Source organism: Odocoileus virginianus, chromosome 6, assembly GCF_023699985.2.
Source record: "Odocoileus virginianus isolate 20LAN1187 ecotype Illinois chromosome 6, Ovbor_1.2, whole genome shotgun sequence".
Lineage (NCBI taxonomy): Eukaryota > Metazoa > Chordata > Mammalia > Artiodactyla > Cervidae > Odocoileus > Odocoileus virginianus.
In genome coordinates this window covers 27,025,798-27,038,122 of record NC_069679.1, presented here as the reverse complement: position 1 = coordinate 27,038,122, position 12,325 = coordinate 27,025,798, and the positions used below count along the sequence as shown (strand labels likewise).

Below are 12,325 nucleotides of genomic sequence, written 5' to 3'. Positions count from 1 at the left end.
ATTCTGGCCCTCCCATTACAGGGCTTGGGCATCTGCCCCTTGGGGCATCTTTAAAAGAGTTTGGTTCTTTTTAAAATGGTACCAGCCTGGAAGCATTAAGCAAACCAATGGAACTGAGCCTCAATCTCTAATGCTGGTTTCTAGGAAAGTTTTCAGTGGGCTTCTGAGAAATGAAGACAAATTCCCCCAAAGACAGTTTTGAATTATGGAAATTTCATACTTGAATGGATCCCCAGGTGGTGCAGTGGTCAAGAATCCACTTGCAATGCAGGAGACACAAGAGCCGAGGGTTCTATCCCTGGGTCAGGAAGATCCCCTGGAGGAGGAGATGGCAACCCACTGCAGTATTCTTGCCTGGGAAATCCCACGGACAGAGGAGCCCGGTGGGCTACAGTCCATGGGGTCACAAAGAGCTGGACATGACTGAGCACAAGCACACATACTTGAACAATGAAAAGAAGTTGCATCTAGAACAAAGAGTTCTAAAAACCTTAACGAGACATTCTGAGACTTCACCATTCTGCCTTACTTTAGAAGAAAATTCCACAGGCAGGCTTGTCTCAGAGTTGCTCCAAGGGAGTGTGGTTCTTTAGGTTTCAAAGTCTGTTGTCTGGGGGTAGTTCCACATCACAGAAGAGGGGACACCCCAACAGCACATTGAGGGCACGAGTGCTGGGAGACACTGGCATGTTTTCGTTAGTTGAAGAAAGGGCAGGAGTTGGTGAGTTGGTCTCTGACCTTTCTTCCTACATTTACATTAGTTATTTTATTTTCCCTCAATCTACTTTTCAGAAAATGGTGGTCTTTTTTTTTTTTTTTTTTTTTAAATCCAGATAGCTACAGGCATCATTTTCTGTTAGGAGCTAGTGTAATTTTAAACTGTCACCTTCCACAGAAGTTCTTATTCTCATTTACTTCTCCTATTTCTCTTTCTAAAATAACTCATCACTGGCCCTAAGGGATTGAAATTTTGAAACTTCCTTCTAAGTTGAAGGAATCTGAACAGTACTTCCAGTGCTCCTGTTATTTTAGTCAGGCCTGATGGGGGTGACAGTGTGATCAAAACACAAAAAACAGCCAGTCTTGAATTTGCAAAATGGCTTAGCAATAATAGAACACATATGTGTCTTTTTGTACTTATACTCTGTTTGTTACCTCTATGCTTTTGATTAAGTGAGACTTCATTAAATGGACTTTTTAAAGACTATGAATATTGCACAGTCACTTAGTACTGCTGGGAATTTTTTTTAAAAGCTGACTTAATACAAGTAAACAGCATCGGTCCAGACACATGCTGACTCCACCAGATAATTTAGCTGCAGAGATTAAGGAAAATAGTCTCTTGCCAAGAATCACTCTTGATTCACTGGCAAAACTGTGTGTGTTGTTTTTTTTTTTTTTTAAGCTGAGAGAGTAACTGGTTTGGGGAGCAGGGTTTTGTTTTGTTTTGTTTTGGGTGGTGTGTTTTTCCCTAATAAACTCTCTGAAGCCCATCCTATTAACCTTTATCCTCAGGATTTGCGATGGCTGTTACGTCATTAAGCCATTGTTCTTTATCGGCTGCTGCCTGCACAGCCCTGGTCCTGTCATCCCAGAAAACCAGTTTTCCCCCCTGAGGTGGTTGGGAGAGGGAGACCTGATATAGAAAAGGCCACGTGGGGGTTGAGGTGCATGGGATTGCCAATGTTCAACCATCTTTTACTCTCAAAAATGGTAATTCCATAAGACTCGACCAAAAGGGTAACCACAGGCTTTTTACAGTCTGGTTGTGAAATTAAATTCTTCCTGGGCAGTGGAAGTTTAGATCAGGCCTTTGTGGTAGGACCATGTAATAATAATTTCTGCATGTTAGTTGTCAAGGTCTTTTTGCACTCTGGGTGCTATTCACTGCCAATTTAGGAAGTATTTCATCTCTCTGATTTTGCTCTTATCAGTAAAGTGAGCCTGGGCAGGAACAGTGTCATACTGTCTTCCATGGTAAACCTAGGTGAACCTAGAGGACCACCTAGGAGTCCTCAGGCCAATAGAGTTGCTCAGACCTGACTGAGGTCACAGGGGAGTGAGAAAAAAGAGGTTAAGAACTAGATCTTTTGCCTCCCGGTCACTGCTCCACCCTCCACTAGTAAATTGAGGGCAAGTGCCACAAAAGGGGCCTCTTGTGGGGTTCCAGGGCTGTGGCACATCACTTCTCTGTTCTAGGATGTTGCCCTCTGTGTGATAAAAGATACACAGTGCTGACTCGAATGCATAAAATGGCAACAGCAGCCTAACTGCCAGATCTACATCCTAGCTCTGTCAGCTACCAGCTATGTGACTTGGCAAGTTATGGCATGTGACCCCTCTGTGCCCCTGCTGGGGAGGAAGAAATTTTCCTCTACCCTTCTAGGTTCATCTGGCTGGTCTAAGAATTAAGTTGACTTAAGACAGGTTAACAGGAGAAAATCAAACAAAACTTTAATTATGTATATACATGAGAGAGACCCAGGAAAATGGAATAACTCCCCCAAATGGCTGAAGCCCTTCCCTTTCTAAATACCATCTCCAGTTAAAGATAGAGGAGAATGTTGGAGGCAGTGGTTTGGAATCTCAAGGGGAAGAGGAAGGCAGTTGACATGGAGCTGGAAAAACAAATGTTTGGTAAACAAATGTTTGCTGGCCTGTGCAGAGACAATGGGACACAGTGAGGAGTTTTAATAAATAAAACTGTGCAAGGTTCCTATCGCCTCACCTCGTTGATACTATATTTATCTCTGGTGACAGCTCCCTTCCTGGAACAGATCCTCTGTCTGCTTTCCCTAGGCAGTTAGAAGGGAGGTCAGAGATGCTTCCTGAGTTCAGGGGGCCTTAAAAATAATTAGCCTAAATTAATCTTCATGCCAGTGAGACATATTTTTGGGGTGGCCGCATTTGCCCCCTTTGACCCTAGTCTTGTCCTTTGCAAAATGGAGATGTACAGCCCCACTGCTGAGGGTTGTGGCCAGGATTGAGTGAGTTAATGTGAGTTCATGGAAAGTACTCAGGACAATGCCTGGCACACAGTAAGTGGTCAGTGATGTTTGTGCCATTTGATGATTGCTGCAGCTACTGGGTATCGCTGCACTGGAAATGGAACCGCTATTAAGCTACTGCCTGGCTCTTTTAAAATGTCGATCACTGGATTGGAATGTTAGTGTTTGGAGGCAACTTTTAAGAGCCAGAACCCCCCTTCTGTGCTGTCTTACAGTGTGGCCAGACTCTTAGCCCCTGGTCTGAGACCTTACAGCTGGGCCAATCCTTTATGCGCCCCGTCTCTACTACCACTCAGCCTTCCTTGGTTGAAGGGGTGACAGCCAATGGGGGTCCTGTAGGTTTGATCCCTTCCTTCTCTCCTTTTATCAGAAAATAAAATAGACCAGCCCTGGATGAGGGACATACTTCATAAAGCTTATGTGAGTCTCCTGGGCTTAATTGGCTGCATGTTTCACATGAAATGTACAAGACAAGGCAAGTCCGGAAGAAGTAGGAAATCCATCCCGGGACAGCAAATCCTGTGCTTGAAAACATTTCAGGAGACACACATCGGTGGGAAAGGCCTGACCCAAAGCTGGCTGTGTTATACCCGATAAATAACCCACGTTTCACCTTCCTTTCATGGACCAGATTGTTCTAGCAGCATTGCATTAGGGTTTTTTCTGATTATAGTATAACTATTTAAGAAAACATGAGTGTGGTTCTAGCCCTTAGAGTGTGGGCGGTGCTCCCACATGAGGGTCTTGAAAGCTACTTTGTGCTCTGTGCTCCTTGGCCCACCTCCCCAAGCTGCCCCCCAGTGCATACTGGGCAGGGCTATGCAAAGTTCAACTTTGTACATTCAACCCTCGTCACCCTATTTGGGGTGCCCCTGGAGAGCACCCTCCTCCTCCTCTTCCCCTCCCTCTTCTTTTCCACCCCCTTTTGTCTGCAGTCATGCTTCCTGGCCCTGGGCCTGCTTTCTTACACGTTGTGTGGTGATGTTACCACATCTGACTGTCTTGTTTTGTGGCTCACGCATTTTGGCTCTGCTGTTGCATCAGGAGGCATGTGAGTTGTTAAAGCTTTGTCTCTGCACTGCACAGAGGGAGTGGTGGTTTATAAATTTTGAATACCTCTGTTAACTTCACATGAGAATCCAGGGCTTTTGTGTTTTGGAAAAATTGATATTTAGTGTGAGCTTGTGGTCTGGGAAAAAGGTTAACCTCTCACAGAAGTACTTTTTGTGAAATAGTTTTACATATGTCCAGTGTTCTTAGCATCACCAGGTGTCTTGAGCCATCTGATAAAAAGGATGGGACTGTGATAAGAGACCAGATTACCCACAAGAAATTCGGTCTACCACAGATATACTCAGAATTCTGTTTCTACCCAAGTTCTAAAGACACAAATATGGCGTTTTTTTCTCTGTGAACTTAGAGAAGTTAGTGATCCCAGTGCACTTTACTCTCACAGATCTGTCTGAGTGTCGGACAGTGGGGTTTATAAAAGTGGAGGGACAGGAGAAAATCAGAAATGAGGGGCTTCTCATAAATGAAATTGACCACTTATTTTTTTAATGTTATGAAGTTTTTATTTTAGGGGTTAAGTTCAGCTGAACTGACATCAGAAATATTAGGCTGCAGTCCTCAGCCAGCCACCCATTAGAGGCATGGCCTCGCATGTCATAACTGCACTGTGCTTCAGCTTCTCCAGCTGTAAAATGATCGTGGTCATCATTCTGACATCCTCCTGGGCTGACTTGAAAAAGTGGGAAAGAACATCTGAGAAACTTGTCCTGAGCACCTTGAACAAAAGTTCACTTGCTGTGTCAGTGATCCCATCTCATGCTCAGGGCTCCCGACCCTGAGCTGTGAGGGGGCTGTGCTGTCCACACTTGGGCTGGGACGGCTGGGCAGGCCTCCCTCTTGTGCATTCCCAGCATGTTTACATGCTGAGTAATCCCACCAGTTCCACTGAATGGAAGAATTGAGTTTTCCCCGAGGATTTTCGAGCCTTCTGCCTACACAAACCCTGAAGTTAGCCATTTACAATACAGGAAAAGGAGAGACACTCTGCAGTTTCTGGCTTAAAACATACACAATTCCTAACAGAGATCCCTCTGGGTTGCCTGGGGTGGAAGTAACAGAGCATTTCCCTCTGGTGCTCTGGAGTTACACAGTGTCAAAGCTAAAAGAGCCTCTCCAGCCCCTGGCAAGTGTCTCTATTTACACATGATGAAACTGAGGCCCAGTTCCCTGGGGAAGCCCTTGTCCAGGGTCCAAGCAGGTTATTGGCCTGAACCCCGGTCTGCTGACCCTCAGGCTGTGGTTTTCCTGCCATTTCACTCTGCTTCCAACGCCTACACCAGGGCAGCTGATTGGAAGTGTGGCAGAGGGATTGGGATGAGGTGGTATCAGGGAGGTGATGGACAACGAAGGCAGCTTGGAGATGCCTGGCCAGGGCCCTGCTCACAGCTGTCCTTTTGTCTGTTCTCAGCTCACCACAGCACCTGGAGGATTTGGGGTGTTGCCTATAGGAGCTTGCCACACCCTGAGCCTGGAGCCATAGCCTGGTCCCTGGGGCACCAGTGAAAACAGGCCCCAGTACGTCTGCTGGCACACTGGGCAATGGGCACGGACTGGACAAGGCTCAGGACACTCCAGCCGAGTGAGGCAGTGACCCTGAAGGAAGCATGGGATTCCCTGGGAGGAGGAGCCCAGGACGCTTGTCTGAAGGGCAGCCTAGAGGAGAGACAGGTGGGGCTGAGGGACTTTGGGGTCACACTGACTCCAAAGAGAGGAGAGGCCAGGAGAGGCCAGGGAGCTATGAGATTAGAGCAACCTGCAACGAACAGGCTCTGATCCCAACTTTGATTCCTTTCTTCCAGATTTATGTGCTCCCAGCTGCCCAATGAGGTCCTGAAGAGCATCAGCATAATCGACAGCCCTGGCATCCTGTCTGGAGAGAAACAGCGCATCAGCCGAGGTCAGTGCTTGCCCCACCCATCCAAGTCCCCCCAAACCCCACCTCCACCCCCAGGGCCGACTAAGTCTCTCTGTGATGTCAGCAGAGGATTTTTGCCCCTGTTTAATTCCTTTAAGTATTGTCATCTACTGTTAGTACCTGCCTCACATAAATCTTCAGACTTTAAGAGGGGGCCTGTCACTTGCTAACCACTCACTTGGACACATAACAAGAAATAAAGGTGGCCAACCAGCCACCCCAAGGGAGAGAGCGCTCCCTGCTGCTCTACTTCCCCAGAATACTGGCACATCTACCCCAGTTGCCTCTGCAGCAACCTTCCATTGAATGAGGCTTTATTGGTGTTAGTATATATTTGGCACCAGATGCTGTAATGCACATGGGGATGTGGAAAAAACAGATGCAGTTTCTGGCCTGGAGGATCTTGTGTTCTAATGAGGAAGATGGATATTAGTTATTTTATCACAGAAATAAATAGAAAACAAGAGTCGGAATAATCATTCTATGATAGGGAACTGTCTGTCAGGGTGTAAGGGGGATATCTGGCCTTGGGTTGTTGGGAGAGGCTCTCCAGAGGAGACATTGGAGCTGGAACCCAGGGGATGAATTGGAATCACCTAAGGGAAGCTCTGGGCTTCCCAGGTGGTGCTAGTGGTAAACCTGCCTGCCCGTGCAGGAGACATGAGAGGCATGGGTTCGATCTGTGGGTTGGAAAGATCCCTTGGAGGAGGGCATGGCAACCTACTCCAGGATTCTTGCCTGGAGAATACTATGGACAGAGGAGCCTGGTGGACTACAGTCCATAGGGTCACACAGAGTCAGACACAATGAAAGTGACTTAGCATGTACATGGATGGGAAAGGAGAGATGATGAGGCGTTCAAAGGAAATCTGTGAAAGACAGAAAACGCTTGTAAAGAACAGTGACATCTGGGCTTCTTCAACCTTCACAATGCAAGGCTAAGGCAATACTGTTTCCAGACCCATACACTGTGCTTCAACCAATGAGCCTGTGGTTTCCCCCACCCTCCTAGTGAAGGGGCTATCAGGAGCAGATCAGAAGACCATTTACCTACAGAGAGGAAATTCCTGACAGGGAGAGCACTAGGATAGACTACTGGGGTCCCAGAGGCAGGTCCAGAGGCCTTGCACTGGCCTCTGAAACTAAGGGCAGTTCCTGGAGGCTTTGCTGGGAGGGAGAAGCCAGAGTGGATTAGTTCCTGCTGTCACTCCTCACTGGTAATTCTTCACAGCCCCTTGAACAGGACTCACAGGATTATGGCCAGACAGTGCACTCCCCCAGCATTCCTGGAACAGAAGTGCAGTACACCAGCCCTGGGACACACCCGGGAGTCAGAAAGCAAGGGTCCTGTGACAGGGGTCAAGAAAGAGCATCCCATGTCTGTCAGCCCTCCCTTCTCATGGCATTTGAGAAATGCTGATTTTGCAGTCTCTGACTGCCTTGCTGTGCCTTCATCCATGTGTTCAGGGACTTGGTGGGCCATTAGGCTTCCCCAAGGCCTCCAAGAACATTGTACTTACAGAAAAGACCACAAATAACCATTATTATTTGTTTTCTCCAGCTCCTTAGAGACTTTTTTCTGTGTGTGTACAAACATACTGTTTTAACAGAAATGTGATTACCGTGCACATTTCTTACAACTTGACTTTTTAAAAAAATATGTTTATTTATTTGCCTGCATCATATCTTATTTGCATCATATGGGACTTTTCATTGCAGGGTGTGGGCTCTCTAGTTGTGGCGTGGGGGCTTCTCTCTAGTTGTGGTGCATAGGCTCTGGTGCTCGGGCTTAGTTGCCCCACAACCTATGGGATCTTAGTTTCCCTGCCAGGGTTCAAACCTACGTCCCTGCATTGGAAAGTGGATTCTTAACCACTGGACCACCAGGGACATCCTATACAACTTGATTTTTGGTTGTTGGTCCTAAATTTTAGGACCTCTGGATTTTAGCTTCAGCCTTATCTATTCCTTGTTATTGGTAGGCCTTTGACCAGTGCCTATATTCTTCAGGGTTTCTCCTTGGCTTAGTGATTCTAAGTGTCTTTCAACCTGTAGCTCCTTCAGAGAAATTAGCATGGTGTGATATGCTCAGGATGCCTTGAAGACAGTTCTTTTCAGCACTTTATAATAACTGACTCATATCCTAGTCTGACTTACTGTGACAAGTCCTTACTCACATCCTATGCCCAGAAATAGCACATATGGTTCCAGCCAGTCGGCCAGTCCCTGCCACCCTGACAGACAGCAGCTGGTACCATACCATGCTGTGGCATCGTTGCTGGTTGGGGTCACTTAGTTGACAGTTTCAACATATTAACCCCAAAGAATGTGTGCTGTTTTAAAGCTGCTTCAGCTTTAACTATTGCAAATAGTGCTGCATTTTCGCACATGTTCCTATCTGCTGCTGTCCCTCCAGCTCGTAGATCATAGCCCCACCTTTGCCAGTCCTCTGTGTCAACATTGGATGAGCCTCAGAGACAAGCTGTGACCCCGTAGAACGTTTGAAACATCCACCATTGACCTTACTAGTGGGGCTTTGCCTCCCCGACGGATGTTTCATCTGTGAAAGAGAAAGGGGTGGCTGTCGCACCTCCTCCCTGTCCCTTGGTGTGATTGATTGAGTAACCTTTGGCAGGCAGAGTCTCATCAAGCAGGTCCCTCTTACACAGATAGTGTCTCCTCAAAGTGTATATTCATAATAGCAGTGTCAGAACAGCCACCAGAGGTTGAACCCTTGCTGTGTGTCTGCACGGTGCTCTTCACTGAGGATTTGCTAAGCTAAACGTGCTTACAGTCATGCACAGACAGGAGCCCAGCCCTAACCAAGGAACCACTCACCCTCACTTCGCTGGGGATGCCGAGCCTAACAGAGTTTGTAAGAATTCCTTCCCCAGTGGCTGGGCAGGTGGGCGACCAGGCTTGACAGCTGGGGAGTGGACAAAGCAAAAGCTATTAAGGCACCACTTTTGAAGAACAGGCTGGGGGTATGTATGCTTCAGGCAGTGGCTGCAGGCTGACACTGCTGTGTGGACCCCATCCACCCTCTAGCCTGCAGGCTGTGCAGTCCCCAGATGGGCACATTCTGGGCAGACCATGCAGCTGCAGAAGGAGGTAATGAGCATGGGGTGACTGAAGAGCACCCCCAGGAAGACCTACTGACTGCATCACACTCAGAATTCTCCCATCAACATGGAATGAGGTGGATGGTGGGTGGGGCTGTGGAACATAGTGTTGCTTTGCTGGTGGTCAAACAGGGAAGGAGTGACCTGAGCTGGGGAGCTGACTTCATCAGCACTGGTGGTCCTCAGGTGCCCCCAGGGCATTGCCCAGGTACCCCAGAGTTCTGGGAACTAGATGGCCCAGTGCGGGTATATCTCCAGGAAGGAGTCCTGAACCTGGGGTTTAGTCATGTGCCTCCCCTCCCCTGTGGCTCCCTTCTTCCTTGTTCATTCTTTTCTCTTGTGCCATCATAAACCTGCGTCCTTTCTACTCTGTTGAGTAAAGAGAGCAAGTGTGATTACTAGGAGGACGTGGCATTTCATGGTCACTGCTCTTCTCTTGGCCAAAGTCAGAGATGACCAGAAAAACAGTTGACATTTCTACATGATGATTCATATTTTGGGGTGTTTGGTTTGAGGCAAAACTTGGCAAATCCACTCTTATGCTAGAAGTGATCTTTACCAATTGGAATGTGTCCCAGCACAGCCTTCTCATTAGCAGAACATTAACATGGACCCTAGAAGTCAGGTCCTGCTCTATGACCCAGAGTAAAACAAGAATGCAAGGTCTGCCTTGGGGGAAATAAATGTCTAGATCTCTGCCTTGGTAGCTCTATAAATAAAACCCACTAGAGTAATTGGTTTTGGAGCAATTTTTAGAATACTACTTATGACTTTGATGTTTCTCAGCTTAATTATAGTTAACAAAAAATCTTCAGGAAAAAAAGGGTGAACTTAGGTACTAACCTGTAGCTTTCTTGGCTGACATAGAGAATTCTCATCGAGCAGGAATTAAAATACTCTGCAATCAATGTGATTCACTATATTAACAATTTGAAAGATAAAAACCATATGTTCATCTCAATAGATGCAGAAAAAGCCTTTAACGAAATTCAGCACCCATTTATCATTAAAACTCTTCAAAAAATTGGCATAGAAGGAACCTACCTCAACATAGTAAAGGCCATATATGATAAGCCTACAGCAAACATTATTGTCAATGGTGAAAAACTGAAAGCATTCCCCCTAAGATCAGGAACAAGACAAGGGTGTCCACTTTTACCACTATTATTTAACATAGTTCTGGAAGTCCTAGCTACAGCAATCAGAGAAGAAAAAAAAATGAATCCAGATCGGAAAAGAAGTAAAGCTCTCACTGTTTGCAGATGACATGATACTGTACATAGAAAACCCTAAAGATAGTATCAGATAATTACTAGATTGTGAATTTAGCAAGTTGCAGGATATAAAATCAATACACTGAAATCACTTACATTTCTATTTCTTACATACTAACAATGGAAGATCAGAAGGAGAAATTAAGGAATTAATCCCATTCACCATTACAACAAAATGAATTAAATATCTAGGAATAAACTTACCTAAGGAGACAAAAGAACTGTACACAGAAAATTATAAGACACTAATGGAAGACATCAAAAGATGACATAGCAGATGGAGAGAGATTCCTGGGTAGGAAAAATCAATATTGTGAAAATGATTATACTACCAAATGCAATCTACAGATTCAGTGCAATCCCTATCAAATTACCAATGGCATTTTTCACAAAACTAGAACAAGAAATTTCACAATTCATATGGAAACACAAAAGACCCAGAAAAGCCAAAGCCATCCTGAGAAAGAAGAATGGAGCTGGAGGATTCAACCTTTCTGACTTCAGATTATACAACAAAGCTGCTGTCATCAAGAGAGTATGGTACTGGCACAGAAACAGAAATATAGACCAATGGAACAAGACAGAAAGCCCAGAAATAAACCCATGCCTATGGGTACCTTATTTTTGACAAAGGAGACAAGAATATACTGTGGGGAAAAGACAGCCTCTTCAGTAAATGGTGCTGGATAAACTGGACAGCTACGTGTAAAAGAATGAAATTAGAACACTTCCTAACACCATATACAAAGATAAAATGGATTAAAGACTTAAATGTAAGACCAGAAACTATAAAACTCTTAGAGGAAAACCTAGGCAGAACACTCAATGACATAAATCAAAGCAAGATTCTCTATGACCCACCTCCTAGAGTAACAGAAATAAAAACAAAAGTAAACAAGTGGGGAACCTGATTAAACTTAAAAGCTTTTGCACAGAAAAGGACACCATAAGCAAGGTGAAAAGACAGCTCTAGCTCTCAGAATGGGAGAAAATAATAGCAAATGAAACTGACAAAGGATTAATTTCCAAAATATACAAGCAGCTCATACAACTAAATGCCAGAAAAACAAACAACCCACTCAAAAAGTGGGAAAAAGACCTAAACAGACATTTCTCCAAAGAAGACATACAGATGGCTAATAAATACATGAAAAGATGCTCAACGTCACTCATTAGAGAAATGGAAATGAAAACTACAATGAGATATCACCTCACACTGGTCAGAATGGCCATTATCAGTCTACAAACAATAAATGCTGGAGAGGGTGTGGAGAAAAGGGAATGTTCTTGCACTCTTGGTGAGAATGTAAATTGATACAGCCACTATGGAAGACGGTATGGAGATTTCTTAAAAAGCTAGGAATAAAACCACCATATGACCCAGCAATCCCACTCCTAACCATATACCCTGAGGAAAGCAAAACTGAAAAAGATGCATGTATCCCATTGTTCATTTCAGCACTGTTTACAATAGCTAGAACATGGAAGCAACCTAGATGTCCATTGACAGATGAATGGATAAAGAAGTTGTGGTACATATATACAATGGACTGTTACTCAGCCATAAAAAGGAACGCATTTGAATCAGTTCTAATGAGGTGGATGAACCTAGAACTTATTATACAGAGTGAAGTGATTCAGAAAGAGAAAGATAAATGTCGTATTCTAATGCATATATGTGGAATCTAGAAAAATGGTACTGAAGAATTTATTTACAGGGCAGCAATGGAGAGATCCAACTAGTCCATCCTAAAGGAAATCAGTCCTGAATATTCATTATAAGGAAGCTGAAGCTGAAACTCCAATACTTTGGTCACCTGATGCGAAGAGCTGACTCATTTGAAAAGACCCTGATGCTAGGAAAGATTGAAGGTGGGAAGGAGAAGAGGACGACAGATGAGATGGTTGGATGACATTACCAACTCAATGGACATG

General features: G+C 45.0%; 1 protein-coding gene across 1 annotated transcript in view; it reads left to right on the top strand.

Annotated features, from left to right (window-relative positions):
- The window catches only part of EHD4 (EH domain containing 4), an 85,539-nt gene that overhangs the window by 25,957 nt on the left and 47,257 nt on the right, over window positions 1–12,325 (top strand). Inside the window, exon 3 of the mRNA XM_020906810.2 lies at window positions 5,879–5,976. Coding sequence (XP_020762469.1) covers window positions 5,879–5,976 — 98 coding nt within the window. The remainder of the gene's footprint in view (window positions 1–5,878; window positions 5,977–12,325) is intronic.